Raw genomic sequence first — 17,457 nt, 5'->3', positions numbered from 1 at the left:
AGGAATTAAAGTCTCAAATTGGGGAAAAGCTAACTTTGCTAAGTTGAGACGTGATTTGGCTTTGGGGACTGGAAACAGCTACTTGTGGGTAAATCAGTGTCAGAACAGTGGGAGGCATTCAAGGAGGAGATCCGGAGGGCTCAGACCAAACATGTGCCCTTAAAGAAAAAGGCTGGGAATAACAATTCTAGAGCCCCTTGGATGTGTAGCGACTTACAGGGGAGAATAAAGAAAAAAAGGGAAGCTTATGTCATATACCGACGATTAAATACTGTAGAATCTCTGGCAGAATATAGAAAGTTCAGAGGTAAAATTAAAAAGGATATTAGGAATGCTAAGAGAGAGCATGAAAAATTCTTGGCAAGCAAAATCAAGGAAAACCCAAAGATGTTCTATAAATATATTAAGCGCAGGATAACTAAAGAAAGGGCAGGACCAATTAGAGACCATGAGGGTAATCTGTGTGAGGAGGCGGAAGATGTTGGTTGGGTTCTTAATGAATACTTTGTGTCTGTTTTCACAAAGGAAAGGAGCAATGCAGATACTGCTATCGAGGAGGAGTGTGATATTCTGGATGAAATAAACATAGTGAGAGAGGAGGTATTAAAGGGTTTAGCGGCTCTGAAAGTGGATAAGTTCCCAGGCCCGACTGAAAGGCTGTTAAATGAAGCACAACACACAATCTGCCCTTTTTACCTGACTGTCACATTTGGGGTCCTACAACCGGGTTAGGACCTGAATTTGCATATTCCAAGTGCCAAACGCTTGTTTCAGATGGGTGCCCTGAACAAATAAAAGCTGCTTGAGGCAGTACAATATCTGGTGCACTTCCAGCGCATGACAGATCGAACAATGTGAACTTCAGAGGTCTAATGGCAATTTTGGGCACAAGCAAAATGGGCGGCTGTGAATTGACTTTCTCCCCCAGTGTGAGGATTATCCAACTACAGTATTGGCATGGTTTATATACATTTAAATATATAATACATATATATTCAGAATCATACAGCATAGCTGAAGGCCATTCGGCCCATTGGGTCTGTGCTGGCTGTTTGAAAGAGCTATTCGATTAGTTTCCTGCTCTTTCCCCATAGTCCTGCAATTTTTTAAATTTTCTAGTATATATCTAATTCCCTTTTGAAAGTTACTATTGCATCTGTTTCCACCACCCTTTTGGGCAGTGCATTCCAGATCATAATCGCTGCGTAAAAAGAATTCTCCTCATCTCCCCTCTGGTTGTTTTGCCAATTACCTTAAATCTGTGTCCTCTGGTTACTGACCCTCCTGCCAGTAGAAACAGTTTCTTCTTATTTATTCTATCCAAACCCCTCAAAAATTCATATTTAGTGTTTCTGGGATTAAGTAGAGTGATGAACCTTTATATAATAAGTAGCCCTGAATCATGTCAATTTATGAGAAAAAACAAACAAACCCCATAATTCCAAGATACCTCAAGATGCTTCAATTGCAGAGTATCAAAGTACTTTATAATAGACCATTACTAATTTACAAGAAAACATTTTTATTACACTGCATACCAGGAAAGAAATTAATTCTGTTTTTTCTCATTTTTGGTCATTTTGAAAATCATTATTATAATTAAAACATAGTTGGTTGCGACGTTAATCCGGGTGGAGTGGTAAATTTTGTGCCGGTAAATGGATTGCGTCTGCTGCCGTAAAATTTATCAGCTGGGCCCGGAGTTTGGAGCGGGTTGCTCAGGGAGGCGTTGCGCAATTCTTTTGGGGCACGAGGCAGGCTGAGCAAGGGAAACTCCCGAGCTAAACAGCCGGACTGGGAGCTCCCGAAGAGAGGCCTCAGCAGGTGGGGAACCTGAGCAAAAAAACACCAAAAACATTCCCAATAAATAACTCGCGCAATCGCGACATAAATCGCAAAAAAAACCAATCACACTTACCTCAGATCGACATTATTTACCCCTCTGCAGCTGCTACAACTTGGAACGCCAGCTTCCACAGGCATTCCCAGCAGGGCGCCCGATGGAGCTCCACGGGTCGGGCACCAAACAAAAATCGAGCTGGAGTCGCAACCAGGGGAGTTGCACACCAACACGCCATTTCTGGGCGGTACTACTCAGCGCCCCTCAAAACCGGCACCGAATGCCCCGGCGGGGCACTGGAAGCTGGCTGCCCGGTCCGGAAGTGCTTACTGCCACCTCTCCAGAGCGCTATCAGTGGCGGCAGAAGACTGAAAATCCAGCCCCTTGTCATTTGTTGTTACATATACTCATTATTTACATAGTTACAAGATATTTCCATGAACAAAGTACTAAATATGACAAAATATTACCAGTCCTTCCGAAGTGATTTCACCCCATGTTGTATCATACTGTGTTGCAGCATTGGAATTTTTAAAATATGGCAATGTTACCATACAGACTGTTATACTAAAGACTTTCACGTATTGGAATTGTAGAGACTGTTGCAATCTAACGACGATGCATTGAGCACTGTTAACATCCAATGGACACTTGGGCTAAGATACGTTGTTACATTCTATACTGTTAGCCGAACGTACTATTAAGGTTTGACTGTTATTATTAGAACTGTTGGCGATGTTACATGACTCAATTTTGCTTCTCCTCCACAGCTAGAAAGGCCAACAAAACAAGTACGTGAAGCAGAAGAGCGATTGAAAGCAATCCCACAGTTCTGCTTTCCAGATGCCAAGGACTGGAGCACAGTGTCTGATTTTACCAGGTAAAGAAGAAGATGGGTGTTTTTAATCAATTCATGGGATATGTACATTGGGTTTAATCTCTGCAGCTCGTATTAGATTTGACTGAATTGAAGAAAGAGGAGCATTGCTATATGCTTCCACCCAAAGCCTATGCTGCACGTTCCAGGTTAGAAATGGTGCAAACGAGCTACAATGTTGGATTTACAGTTTATTACATCAAAGGTTTAAGAATCCAGGCCTGGTAATGGATTTTACTGTGGTTTAGAGGGGTTCCCATTAGTTTTTTTCCCCAATAAATGATTTGATTCCCTATTCTAAAAACAAATGATAGACTATGTGTGGCAGTTTTCCAACATTTTCTGGTTTCACAAAATTGAAAATGTCATTACACTTACAAGTGCACTGAAGTACAGACCAGTGGTTTGTTTTTTACTCTTTGCCCCTCGGTTTTTTCTCACTTCTGTCCTCTCCTCCCTCGAGGCATCCTTCTTTTAATTAAGAGGTTGGGATGACTTGAAGGATGAGATGATCTGGAGTAAAGACTGCTATCGGTGCCATCTGACTACTTGTTGGCAGAATGTATGTTTGCGTGTGGGGACTGGTTCGACCTCTGAAGGAGTGGACAGGTTGAGCGTTCAAGTACCATGGGGGAAATGTTAACATTCTCACGCACTGGGAGTAGGTGGCATCCAGAAAACCCAGACGTTTGCCTTTCCCCATGCACTGTGGAGATTTAGTTCCACAGCGGCATGTGATGTCACTGGTTCCCCGCCAGAGGTCAGTCTGATTGACAGACTGGCTTCCAGTTGAGCGGCGAATGCTGGAGAAGAGGCCACAGTCCCAGGTAGGTCCGAGCCCCAGCCCCAGGGATGGGAGGAATCCGATCCCTGACTCTGTGGGTCCGATCCCTCACCCAGGAGGGAGATCTGATCCTGGGGGGAGAGGGGGAGGTTTGAATGGGGGTGGTGTACTGAGGGTGGCGGAGCTTAGGAGGTCATGGTGAAGCACTTCTGACCCTCCCGGCCCACAAGGATTGCTCTCTGATGCTGGAACCCCTCACCGTAACTGCCGGGAATCCTGAAGCCCGGGAACCCTGGCCAGCCACAGTTAAACCTGCAAAGCAGATTAAATGCGAGCCTTTCAGCCTCATTATCATAATTAACATGCCAACCCACCTCCTGGAAGCAGGTTAGTTGCCCGCCCCCTTTACTTTAAGCTCCTACCTGACCCAAACCTGCCCATTTTTTTGTGGTTAAAATACCCCTTCATGTCTTGGTGCAACATGAACCATGCCAACATCCAGTGAAGAGGTGTATTCACCATGGGCAGTGGGACTGGAATGATGCTTAAGTCTGGAATTCAGATCTGTATCCCTTTGTGATAGTGCGAAAGCCATTGTCTGCTCACTCAGTCCATTCCCTCGAGGTGCAGTTTACTGAAGTTCCAATAAGCCCTGTTAAGCTGTTGTAGAAGCTCCAAATGTGATAAGGAAAAGGTAAAAAGTCACGTTTTGAAAGGGATGCTGCTATAAAGGGTCTTCTACACGTTAAATTTGGAAAAATAAGGGTATTTGGGAACACCACAATGAGATGGTAAATTTGTCACAGATTGCACCAGCGTCTAGAATTAAAAAAATAATTAAGTAAAAACCAAAGGATGGCAAAACATGCCAAGATAAAACAGTGCTGCACACAATGTGCAGAATGTTTAAAGCTGCCTATTTCCGGTTATACTAGGAGAACACTTTCAAATATAACATCCCTTGATAAAAATGTCATCTTCCTCAAAAAAAAATCAGGGCAATTAATGAAAAAAATAAAGTTCTGTGTGACAATACAATTGATTTCATAATTCAGTCCATCCATACACAGCTGCAATGCTGATGACACAGCATGAAATCCCATTGTTTAAAGGGTTAAAAGAAATCAATTGTAATGGAAGTTTTGGTGATAATGTAAAGTATTTAACTTACTAGCAGGAGAATCAGATTTAGTCAGGAGGAACTCCCTCAGTGTGTTTTCACTAGACTTGCCTTTGAGTAACTTGTAACAACCATCTGTTCCAGTGAAACGTTCTCGTTCATGCTCACTGGGGAAGATGGGAGTCGCCGATTTGGTTATTGCAGACGATTATTGGTGAGTATGCTTCTCCACGCCACACTGACACCCTCGCTCAAAGTGTAAAGTCTACAGCTAAATACTTAAATGACAGCCTTCTTTCCTACCCTCAAATGCTAGCTTTCATTGTTAAATATATATTTTAGAAATTTAGGTACTGAGAAACTGTCAGGCATCTAGCCAAATTAGACAAGTATGAGACGAACTAGGTGGTGTGACAGTCTGTGCCTCCTAAAGAGACAGCCATGAATTTGAGCATCACTGGACCTTGATTTTAACAGTTCTCAGTCAGGCTGCCAGATGAAGTACAGTGTTATGTCCGAGCACTCTATGAGGTGAAGGGGAAAGAGTTGGGGAAAGTTAAAATAGTCACAGCGGGATACCACCGGAGTCAGCTAGTTCCTGACCTGCCTGTCAGCAGCTTAAGGCCACGGTGATTTTTTTCACTGCTGGGCCTCATTATAATATGCACCAGTCTGCTTCCCACCTGGCATGGGAAGTGGCTGCCAGCCTACAGAAAATCACAGAATCATAGAAGTTTACAGCACGGAAGGAGGCCATTTTGGCCCATCGTGTCTGCACCGGCCAACAAGAGGCTATCCAGCCTAATCCCATTTTCCAGCTTTAGGTCCATAAACCTGCAGGTTACGGCACTTCAAGTGCACATCCAAGTACTTTTTTAAATGTGGTGAGGGTTTCTGCCTCTATCATTCTTTCAGACGAGTTCTAGACCCCCACAACCCTCTGCATGAAGAAATTTCCCCTCAAATCCCCTCTAAACCTTCTACCAATTACTTTAAATTTATGCCTCCTGGTTGTTGACCCCACCGCTAAGGGAAATAGGCCCTTTCTAGCCACTATATCTAGGCCTCTCATAATTTTATACACCTCAATGAGGTATCCCCTCAGCCTCCTCTGTTCCAAGGAAAACAAACCCAGCCTATCCAATCTGTCCTCATAGCTAAGATTCTCCACTCCCGGCAACATCCTCATAAATCTCCTCTGTACCCTCTCCAGTGCATTCGCGTCCTTCCTGCAATGCGGTGACCAGAACTGCACGCAGTACTCCAGCTGCGGCCTAACCAGTGTTTTATACAGTTCAAGCATAATCCCCCCTGCTCTTGTATTCTATGCCTCGGCTATAAAGGCAAGCATTCCATATGCCTTCTTAACCACCTTATCCATCTGGCCTGCTACCTTCAGGGATCTGTGGACCTGCACTCCCAGGTCCCTTTGTTCCTCTACACTTCTCAATGTCCTACCGTTTAATGTGTATTCCCTTTCCTTGTTAACCCTCCCCAAATGCATTACCTCACACTTCTCTGGATTAACTTCCATTTACCACTGTTCTGCCCACCTGGTTGATATTTTCCTGCTGTCCGCAGCTTTCTTCTTCATTATCAACCACGCAGCTTATTTTTATGTCATCTGCAAACTTCTTAATCACACTCCTTATATTCAAGTCTAGATCATTGATGTATACCCCAAAAAGCAAGGGACCTTAGCACTGAGCTCTGCGGAACACCACTGGAAACATCCTTCCAGTCACAAAAACATCCATCAACCATTACCCTTTGCTTCCTGCCTCTGAGCCAATTTTGGATCCAACTTGCCACTTTGCCCTGGATCCCAGGGGCCTTTACTTTTGTGACCAGTCTGCCATGTGGGACCTTATCAAAAGCTTTGCTTAACATCCTTATACACTGCATCAAACGCACTGCCCTCATCGACCCTCCTAGTTACCTCCTCGAAAAATTCAATCAAGTTAATCAGACATGACCTTCCCTTAACAAATCCGTGCTGACTATCCCTGATTAACCCATGTCTTTCTAAATGTAGATTTATCCCGTCCTTCAGGATTTTTTCCAATAATTTTCTCACAATTGAGGTTATTGTAATTACTCAGTCTATCCCTTTCTCCCTTCTTAAATCGTGTGTCCCATGGCCACACACAGGCACGCAGGCAAGTGTGGGGAAGGGGGTCCTGACAGGATCTCACGAGATGAGGGTAGTGGTCCAGCACTGGGGAGGCCTGAGATTTCCTTGTGGAGCCTGGGTGGGTTGCACTAAAATCCATCCCAAAGTTTTGTTAAAACTCTGAATTACATTCTCAAGTATGTTTGGATTGGAAATAATAAATAAAGGGATGGAATGGCCTAGAACTGGTGCATCCATGTCTTTCCAAGACTATTCCTAGGATCTTTCAAAAACTGATATCCAGTGTGCCACTGTTGAAGCTCTGAATGAAATACTTCATACAAGTCACCCACACAATGAAAGTGGGCCCTCCCAGGCATTTCATATCGTTCTTCTGGTTGTGGCCCAGAAATTCTTAGATCAGCCATGACCTTATTAAATGGCGGAGCAGGCTCAAGGGACCTAATGGCCTACTCCTGCTATTTCTTATTATGTTCAATCTTTATGAACCTAAAACTTAGATTCATTACAATCGCATTAAATTATCTGTTTGATATTTTCATGCCTTTGTAAAGTAGAACAGCTTATTGTGAATAAATGAGATCTTCAAACGAAAACAGTTGTGAAGCAAGCAAAATACCCCCTGACTCCAACCGATCCGAGTAAACCGATACTATGTAGACTTCATGGCAAGTAATTCACTCTTCAAATTTGTCTGAGCATATGTTCCTTTTATATGATCACAATTATTAAAAAGGTACCCATTAAGTGGCGGGTTTTGTATTGCTTTTCCCATTTGTAGTATTAATATATTTTCAATAAATTCCCCAGCTGTTATGCCTTGAAAAAACATTGCTAGGAGGTTTAGACTGCATATGGTTCCATTTAGAGCTACACATGACTCCTGAGTGATTGGCCCAATTTTATGCTTACAGCTTAGGTGGTCAGCATAGAAAACTGCTCAAGCAATCTCATAACTTCTTACATAATAGCAGTCCTTGGCTTGCAGTTACATCAACATCATCTGTTAGTTATGCTCGCGAATATAGCATTTTGATCAGGAGTTTAAAATCCTGAAGATCAATTGGATAATGCTGTGTGAGTTAGTGACCATATGTAGAGGTTGTGGAGCTGGAGCAAATATATCTGGAAGCCAGTGATTTTTTTACAGACAATAACTTAATTTTTTTCAGGGCAGTAAACCTTGCTGTCACAGAGCTAGTTTGAGAAAATAGATATATATCTTCCATAGCATAAGGGATCAGATGTAGACATCGGTCTGGGCCAGCCTGCTAGTAATAATAGTTAAAGTCACCACCACTGCCAGGAACGAGTCTGCTTCCCCTTTCCTACCCCCACCTCCTTCCCACAACTATTATGGAAATTAGAAGAGATTGACAATTTTTTTTTAAATGAGCAGATTCAATAGTACCTTTCAAAAGGGAATTAGATACATGCTTGAAAGGGAGAAAATTAAAGGTATATGGGGAAAGAGCAGGGAGTGGGACTAATTGGATCGCTCTTTCAAAGAGCTGGTACAGGTACGATGGGCCGAGTGGTCTCTTCCATTGCTGTAAGATTCTATGGTTCTCTAAGAGATCCCAGTGCATAGGTCAATTTGGGCGAAGATCCTGTTTCTGGGCAAGTTGTGGGAGCCATAAAAACAGAAAGGGAATAATGCACCTTCCTGTTACTGTAGCTGTACTCAGAGAGAATAATATTACTAGCAGTTCATACAGGTTTCTGCTTGGTTCAGTTGCCTCTGCATCAGAGGTCATGGGCTCGAGCTTCATTCCAGGAGTTGAACACACAATATTTAAAATGAAACATTAAAGCAAAGCTATATCATTTCAGGTGGATGTAAAAGACCCTAGGGTACTATTCAAAGAAGAGCAAGGATTCCCCCCAGTGTCTTAGTCAATATTCATTTCTCAACCTAACCAGCGAAACAGATTAACTGGTCCCTCATCTCATTTGCTCTTTCTGATTGCAAATTGGCTGCTATGGTTACCTACATAACAATAATGGCTGCTCTTCAAAAGTAATCCATTGGCTGTAAAATGTTTTGGGATGTCCTGAAGGTATGAAAGGCACAATGTAAACATACAATGGGCCAGAGTTTGCCGTGGGTATGATGGCGAACACTCAATGTACGCCGCCATACCGCCTTTGAAATGGATCGCAAGTTCATGATTTTGTGCATGCACTAAATCTCAAACTTGCAATCTGTCAGGTAACGACATGACTGATGATCCACACTGATGGGGAAATCCTCAGAGTGCCCAGCAATTATGTACAAAAACTTTATGGCTGGTGCAAGCAGGCACAGGAGCCTGTTTGCACCAGTGTAAGAGAATACCTCAAAAGATCCAAAGCATCGTTCATCATGTTTAAACATCATTTTCCTCCCGGATCAGTTATCGAGGAGGGAAATAGTGCTATTGTTTTTCCACCTTTACATTCCATAAAATGTCCAAGATTTTGTACGGATGTCTGCGCCTAAGGCAAAGGATTAACTAAGAGGTGGTCAGGGCCATACGTGAATATATTCTCAGCAGTCGGACTGTTCAGTTTTCTGCGATCCGAGTGTATTATTTGAGGTGTTTCAACTGATCCATAGATCGCCATCCCCATTCATAACACAACTTTGTTAATTAAACATACACAAAGTACATGTTACAAAAATATATTCTATTGATGTTTATTCACATTTAAATCTCAAAAGGCTCTAGTAATGAAGGTTTAAATTAATGTATGCTTAATTAACGAAGTTGAGTTATAATGGGGATGGCGATTTATGGTGATTGGAGGCCCAGGCCCACGAGATCCCAGATACGCTCCCGCACACACTGCACTCCTGTGATTCGTGGGCCATTACGTTGCCTTCTAGTACGCAACGTCAAACAGCAAGTTCGCGAAGGAGGGTCCCCATCAGGTGAATGAGCATTATATTCAGATGCCAGCGGCGTACTCCGTGGTATGCTGTTAACTGCAAAATCTGCCCCATTATTTCTTTCTTTATAACTAGATAGGGAAATGATAGAACGTGTGTATGGACGAGTGATTTGCACTGTGTTTGTATTATTTTATGAATGCAAATTGTATTTTCAAAAAGTACCAAACCCAAGCCTGAAACGATGTAATGGGAACAACATTTGGGAATTCTTGACGAACCTTGAATCTCTCCAGTTATAGCCAGTTCAGTATTTCCATGCAGTTGAGCAATCACTCCCAAGGAAGTTAACGTCACCCCGAAATCAGAAACAATTTCTACACTCGCACAATATTTTGCATAGCATCCTGGTTAACATATCTGTATCTCCTACTGGCTGATGCAGAGCCAGAGCTAATCCTTCTGGAAACAAGTGACCTTTTCCAGAATTTACATTTTTTTCTTTTGAAGTAAATGTTTGCAATGGCACTCACATGACTTACAATGTTTTAGTAGATTACCCTACAGTTAACAGTTGTATATTTGTAAGTATGTGATACCAACAAATGTAGGAACCGACCTTGGAGAAGGCTGCATAACAACCATTGGGGTATATTTTTTCTGCCTCTGAGAAAATATATTTTGCTAACCTCTCACTCCAGACCAGACGTGCCAACTACCTGCACTTTATGCAGACAACAGTGTTTCAGACAGAGTTTTTATGCATTTAGAAATTAGCGGGAATTCTTATTTCCTGCACTATGCTGCGATCGCTCCATAACTCATCTCCACCGGTCATGCAAGACTGTATCCTGCATGATAGGATCCCTCACTTCTTAGTCTAGGCAATCAGTAGGTAAGGAGAGCTTGTTGGCATTATTACAACAATTGTCTGTCAATCCATGTGGATCCTTGCTTGAATTTATTACAGAAATTTGCTGTCAATTTAAATAAATCTTTGAATTTAAACTTGCACTAATCTGCCATTTCAAATTAAAGCCATCCTACATGTTTTGTTTTCCTTTTGGAATTTGGCTTCAAATTTAATTTTTTAGGATCCAAAATTCACGTTTCTGAAAAGACCAAGATCATATCACACTGGTCATTATACAAATCTTCCTAAATAGGCAGCAAAGACTGACACATTCCCCCGACTTGATATATTTACTGGAAAAAAAACATGCACCAAACCTCTTTGCTTCCAAGTAAAGGAAATGTGTAAGACTGAATGGTAAACCCACTGAACCTGCCTGAAATGAGGAATGAGACAAAATTATCCACTGTCACTCATCCTATTCGATGCCTTTATCAATGATTAATTGGATCGTAAGGGACAGCCTCAGTGTGTCTGTTCTTGACAGTTCTGAAAGAAGCTCTTTTTCGGAGGATGTTGTAGCATTGGTGGATTGACCTGGAGTTCGAGTGCGCTGTACTCTCCATTTTTAGCTTAGAGGGCAGAATTACAGTACACTCCAAAATGTGGGAAAATGTACCAGAAGTGTGTCAGATATCAATATTTCCTGGCAGACATGCCCTCAATCTTCCTAGGAAATACATTTTGTTCCTTCAGTGCTCTTATTTCTCCTCAGAAATGTCTAAATCTGCTACTGCAAAAGACGCACTTGCGTGCGCTTCAGTTCATTTCCCCCTGCAAGATGTGATGGAATATTGGGTATGTCTACACCTTCAGTTACAACAAGCTCATGCTCAACTGTACTCTCACTGGGCCCAAATTTGGCCCTCCGGTTTTTTCGGCGCACTCACGTGAGGCACTGGAGGTTCTGTGTATGCACAGTAGCTCCTCTGCAGTGTGGGACCCGATGTCCTGCCCCTATCTCCGGCCGAGTGGCATCACGACACGCGCCGGGCTGCTGCATGTCATGGAGACAGTCCCACATCTAACCCCGGCCAAGTGGCCCCCCGCACCGGCTGGCCGGCCCGCTGACTTCTCGGGCCGAGGTAGGACTTGAGTTTTATTTTTTATTTATTGATGGTTGTGATTTGTTAAGTGAGGAGAGTTTTGATGGAGGGCGGGGAGAGGAAGGGGAGAATCAGCGGTTCCTCGGAGGAGAAGTCCAGCAGTCCCTCGGAGTTGACTCCTGCAGTCTCCGTGTTCTGTGAGACCAGCCTGCTGTGTGTTGTGTGTGGCCAGTTGCCTGCGCTCTCTCTCCCGCCCGGGTGTCTCACTCACCTGCACCTATCCCCAATAGAGCGGTCTCTCGCACCAGCAGGCCTGCTGACTTCCCAGGCTGAGTTATGAAGGTTGGACTTGAGTTTTATTTTTTATTTTTTATTTATGGTTTTTATGCTTCTTAAATGTTGTTGTGAAGATGTTTAGTGCTTTGCAAGGTCCTCTCTGCTTCCCTTCCCCCCTCCCGCCCCCGCCCCCCCATCTCTGGCTACCTGCGCTGATTTCTTAACTCTCCGCAAGGGTTTTTTGTGCGGCCATAAGTGGCCACATACGCTGGCCTAAGTTACTATGGAGCAACTATTAGCTGTCCAAACTGGCTTAAATGGCCAAAACAGGTGTAGGTGGCTGGTAACGTCCCCTTTTGGAAATAAAAATTAAACTAAAAAAAACCCTAACTAACTCACTTACACTGGCGCAAATTAAATGGGCAGAATGGGGATTTTTAAGATATTCCAGAAAAATCAACTTGTTCCAAACAAAACGAAGCAACTCCTGGGCAAATTTGGGCCCATGGTCTACCCATTCTCACATTATAGGTAAGGTCATTGGGTTTCAGTTTTCACAGAAAAACAAATCAAATTACTGAATATGATCCCCAAAACACTGATAAAAATCCTTAAATCCCTTGTAATTAAAAAGGAATGTAACCTATTCAACCAGCTGAAAGCAGTGCCCTTGGTCATGGGCCTACATTCAGGGTTTTTGAGTTGTATGGGATTTTTAAAAAAAGTTTTTGTGAGCTTTCGAGATTGGCATGTACAATGACCGTATAGTAAAATGATTTATATTGAACTTAAAAACAGAAAATGCTGGAAATACTCCAGGTCAAGTAGCAACTGTGGCGAGAGAAACAGAATTAGCGTTTCAGGTCGATGATCTTCAGGAGAACTGGAAAAAGTTAGAGATGTAACCTGTAGAGAAAAACCTGTTACATCTCTAACTGTTTCCAGTTCTCACAAAGGGTCATCGAACTGAAACGTTAACTCTGTTTCTCTCTCCACAGATGCTGCCTGACCTGTTGAGTATTTCCAGCATTTTCTGTTTTTATTTCAGATTCCAACCGCAGTATTTTGATTTTAGCTTGAACTTTACACACAAAAAAAAATCCCCACTTAAATTTAAAAGTTCTACAACATGGAATTTTGTTTTGAAATGCCAATATGTTCATTGGCAGCAGAAAAAGATGCATCTCTAATATTTATGTTTCAAGTCTATCACAATCTCAGACGCTGCTCTTTCCTTCGAGAAGCAACAGTTCTCTACATCAGTTGTTTGGCTAACTCGAGGAAGCAATGTGGCTAAGAAGTTATTTTGAGATTACTGTGGTCATGGCTTCTTAATTCTGGCTCACAAGCAAAAAGCAGCAGCCACAAATATATTTAGCTGCACCAGTTGTCTGGCTGGTGCCTACCCGTCCAATATCCCACAGCGACAGATTGTCTGACACCAGGGAGTTGACACAATTCAACACAATCTTATCCAGCAGCAATGTTAAAAGTTGCGAAACATGACCCATTCTTGGTGTGATTGGATGGCATTGTCTGCTTCACTTGGAGGCGATATGTGTTGGCAGATGTTCATGATTTTATTTAGGGAAGGAAGAAACAAAGGGCTCAATTTTGGCCCATCCCTTTTTTCAGTGTACTTACCGGAGATGCGCCGCTTTTCTCCATTCAGATGTGCGCCGAAAGAATTCCTCCCCACTTTGGCCGCTGTCCAGCCTCCTCCCTGTGGTCACGCAGCGAGGCCAGTCCAGTCGAGGGTGAAGCCAGTGTCCTGCGCCAAAAACAGTGCCGGGACGTCTGCACATGCTCAATGGAGTGTCCGCGCATGCGCAGTAGCTCCTTGCCCCCAGCCTTGCTGTGTCTTGTGCCCCCGTGTCTTGCTGCAGCTGTTGTGTGTGGGACCCGATGCTGGCCAAATGTTGCTGTGAGTAGGGGTAGTTGATTTGAAGCTTTAATCATCTAGAAATCGCACTGGGAAGCCACTTGGCCAGGGCTAGGGGCGGGTGAGCAGGAGAACTGTTAGTGCTCCAGCCTGGATGATTTCCATCAGTTCTCCTGCCTGCCCGCCCCTAGCCCTGACCGAGTGGCCTCCCAGTGCGATCGATCCAGTATAATCATTGCAAACAATAGTTGTTTAAATTAGTTGAAATTAGGGCAATTTAATTCAACTATCTTTTACTTTTTTTATTTTTGTAGTTTAAGCTTCCATGAATGCTTCTGTTGTATAGTAAATTAACTTTGCAAAGTTTGTCATATGATGTCCTGCATATCTGTTTGATCCTATTCACATTCTTTAGTCATTAAATTTCTTTATTAGTGACCAAATTAAATTTTAATCTTTTGAAACTCACTCGGCTAGAGCTAGGGGCGGGCGGGCAGGAGAACTGATAGAAATCATCCAGCAGCAGCTATCAGTTCTGCTGGCCTCCCGCCCCTATCCCAGGCCGAATGGTCTCCGATGTACCTACCGGCGCTGATTTCTTAACTCTCCACAAGGGTTTTCTGAAGTGGCCACATATTCTGGTCTAAGTAGGTTTGGAGTAACTATTAACTGGCCAAAGTGGCCTAAATGGGCAGAACTGGTGTAGGTGGCTGGTAACGCCCCCTTTTGAGAAAAAAAACTAAACTAACTAAATCGTAACCAACTCACTTACACTGGTGCAAATTGAATGTGCGAAATGGGGATATTTAAGTTACGCCAGAAAAATCAAGTTACTCCAAAAACAAACGGAGCAACTCCTGCCCAAAATTGAGCCCTTCAAGTGGGATGGTTAAAGCTAGAAAAAGTATCAATACATTAATTGGTATGTTCTGTAAGGGAATTTTCTTGACGGAACTTTACTGGAAGTTTGGCAGAAGCCCCGTTTACTTGCATAAACAGGGTTCCTGCTGCACTCCCAGTGTAGTTATGGTGGTAGAGCAGGGGCAGCTCCGACAAAATTCCAGGCCCTAATCTTCCCTTTTACTTAAGATCCATTAGAGTTATAAAAGGAAATCTCATTTTTCATTCGTTTTGTTTTAATTCATATAGATGCTCCTGGGACAAAGTGTTTTTATTGGCATTGACCAAAGACAGCTATGGGCTGCTGGCTATCCAAGGTCCCTGGCAAGGTGTCCACATTCCAGTGGATTTGACAGTGTGATTTTAAGAAAAAACTTTACATAGTTGATTTAATCGGTCAGTGCTTTCAGGAGCAATTCAATACCTAATAAGGGAAAGAGATTCATCTCTTTGGACAGATGTGAACTCCAACTTGCCTTGATCTATTAATATCTTCATTAACGTACACTTCATGGCAACCAAAAGGAAATCTTTGGCTTTTAACTGTAGCTACAGCACAAGGTGTGCAAGGTCACTGCTCCATTGAACTTTTCATTCTTGTTCCTCCTAAACTCCAAATATGGCATACTGCATGCTCTTTCTCCACCTTGCAATCACAGTATTAAAATCAAAACCCATTTGCACAGTCACTCACTTAAACTCATTCTTTCCCAGAACCTCAAAACTGTTGGATTTCTTAATTCCCTCGTCTTCCCATCCTCCCCCACAATCTACAAGTTTTAAAATTCAACTTGGCATTACCTAATCACTACTTCCTGTCTTCTTTATGAAAGGATATTTACGAAAGGATATACTTGCTTTGGAGGCAGTTCAGAGAAGGTTCACTAGGTTGATTCTGGGGATGAGGGGTTGACTTATGAGGAAAGGTTGAGTAGGTTGGGCCTCTACTCATTGGACTTCAGAAGAATGAGAGGTAATCTTATCAAGAGGTAAGATTATGAGGGGGCTTGACAAGGTGGATGCAGAGAGGATGTTTCCACTGATGGGGGAGACTAAAACTAGAGGGCACGATCTTAGAATAAGGGGCTGCCCATTTAAAACTGAAATGAGGAGAAATTTCTTCTCTGAGGGTTGTAAATCTATGGAATTTGCTGCCTCAGAGAGCTGTGGAAGCTGGGACATTGAATAAATTTAAGACAGAAATAGACAGTTTCTTAAACGATAAGGGAATAAGGGATTATGGGGAGCGGGCGGGGAAGTGGAGCTGAGTCTATGATCAGATCAGCCATGATATTGAATGGCGGAGCAGGCTCGAGGGGCCGTATGGCCTACTCCTGCTCCTATTTCTTATGTTCTTATGTTCTTTCTTGGTCTTTCTTTTCTTAATCATCATCATCACTATCTACTAATTTGCCAAGTTTCATATCATCTGATACAAAAGGAACCCTAAGAACAATAATTTTATAATGCAGTGGCCTCAGTCCATCAGCATCAAGATGATGCCTCTTGGATTAGAAACATAGAAACGTAGAAAATAGATGCAGGAGTAGGCCATTCGGTCCTTCGAGCCTGCACCGCCATTCAATAAAATCATGGCTGATCATTCCTTCAGTACCCCTTTCCTGCTATTAGAAAGCCATTTTTGTAGATTATGTGAAAATTTGTTTTTTTTCATACCTAAAAGCTTTTTAATTATATATAGTATAGGGCGAGAATCTTTAATATTGTAGGATGAGTAATATTGGAGGGCAAGAATCTTTAATACTATTGAACAGGTATCTTTAATATTGTAGGGTGAGTATGTTTAATTTCTATAACTTTTATTCTTTTAATTTCAGCCGAGTGGAAAAGGCCCTCGCTTACCAGAGGTTTATTGCGTCATCAGTCGTCTGGGCTGTTTCACCCTCTTCTCAAAGGTAGAGTGTTACACGTTGAATGGCAAACTTTAGCTTATATTGACTTCTGCAGAAGATGTCAGAGAGATGAGGGTTTCCTGCTAATCAAGGATTAGGAGGCAGTTTCCCATCAGAGATCTGAAAAAAGTCAAATGTGGGATAGTTTTGCATGAATCACTTAGCCACTGTGTCTTACTATTTTCAGTAAATGCCACTAAATGGGCCCCAAGATGATCAATGCTTTCAACATGAACACAATGCACAAGATCAAGAATTAACACTCCTGAAAATCAAATTATTATTTGTGCATGCAGGCGCAGGCCATTAATCAAATATCATTTTCATATCCTAAATTATGCCCATACACTGTATGCAATGAGTTTATGCAACTATTGGCCCAGATTACAGTTATAATGATGTATAACATTATTTTCAAAACATTAATTTTTAATGAGATTGGCGGAATGAAGGTAATTATGAATAAATTTCAATTTCAGTTGTATGATTATTAGATTTTGGAATTCCATTTCATTCCATTAGCAGATTCCCTTTGTAAATGATTAAAATGGAATTCTGCTGGTATAATGGAGGACTGGGCCCACCTGATCCCAGGTGCCTGTGTCCCTGGGATCCGTGGACCATTATATGCTGCCCTCCGCCTTGAGGCCTGAGACCACAACTTTTCACAGGCTCAGCGCCAGGAGGTACTTTTGTAACCTTTCGCGGGTCGAAGGAGTACTGCGGAGGTACACTTCCAACAGCAGTGTTTAAGTCCAATGTTTTATTTGAAGTGCAGCTTACGTCAAAAAAGTGGTGTATCACTATATTAACCATATCTATAACTCATATCACCTTTAGTTGATAAAGTAAAAGCACTAGACTCATTTAGATATCATCAGTTACATATCATAGAATCAT

At 42.5% G+C, this 17,457-nt stretch overlaps 1 protein-coding gene across 2 annotated transcripts in view; it reads left to right on the top strand.

Annotated features, from left to right (window-relative positions):
- dennd2b (DENN domain containing 2B) overlaps nt 1–17,457 on the top strand; it is a 489,686-nt gene that overhangs the window by 338,965 nt on the left and 133,264 nt on the right. For both annotated transcript variants that reach the window (XM_070899957.1, XM_070899956.1), the window contains exons 10-12: nt 2,611–2,720; nt 4,766–4,835; nt 16,483–16,560. In XM_070899957.1, coding sequence (XP_070756058.1) covers nt 2,611–2,720; nt 4,766–4,835; nt 16,483–16,560 — 258 coding nt within the window. The remainder of the gene's footprint in view (nt 1–2,610; nt 2,721–4,765; nt 4,836–16,482; nt 16,561–17,457) is intronic.

Source organism: Pristiophorus japonicus, chromosome 14 (assembly GCF_044704955.1).
Source record: "Pristiophorus japonicus isolate sPriJap1 chromosome 14, sPriJap1.hap1, whole genome shotgun sequence".
Lineage (NCBI taxonomy): Eukaryota > Metazoa > Chordata > Chondrichthyes > Pristiophoridae > Pristiophorus > Pristiophorus japonicus.
The sequence above is the reverse complement of the archived record's forward strand: the minus strand, read 5'-3'. Positions and strand labels throughout refer to the sequence as shown.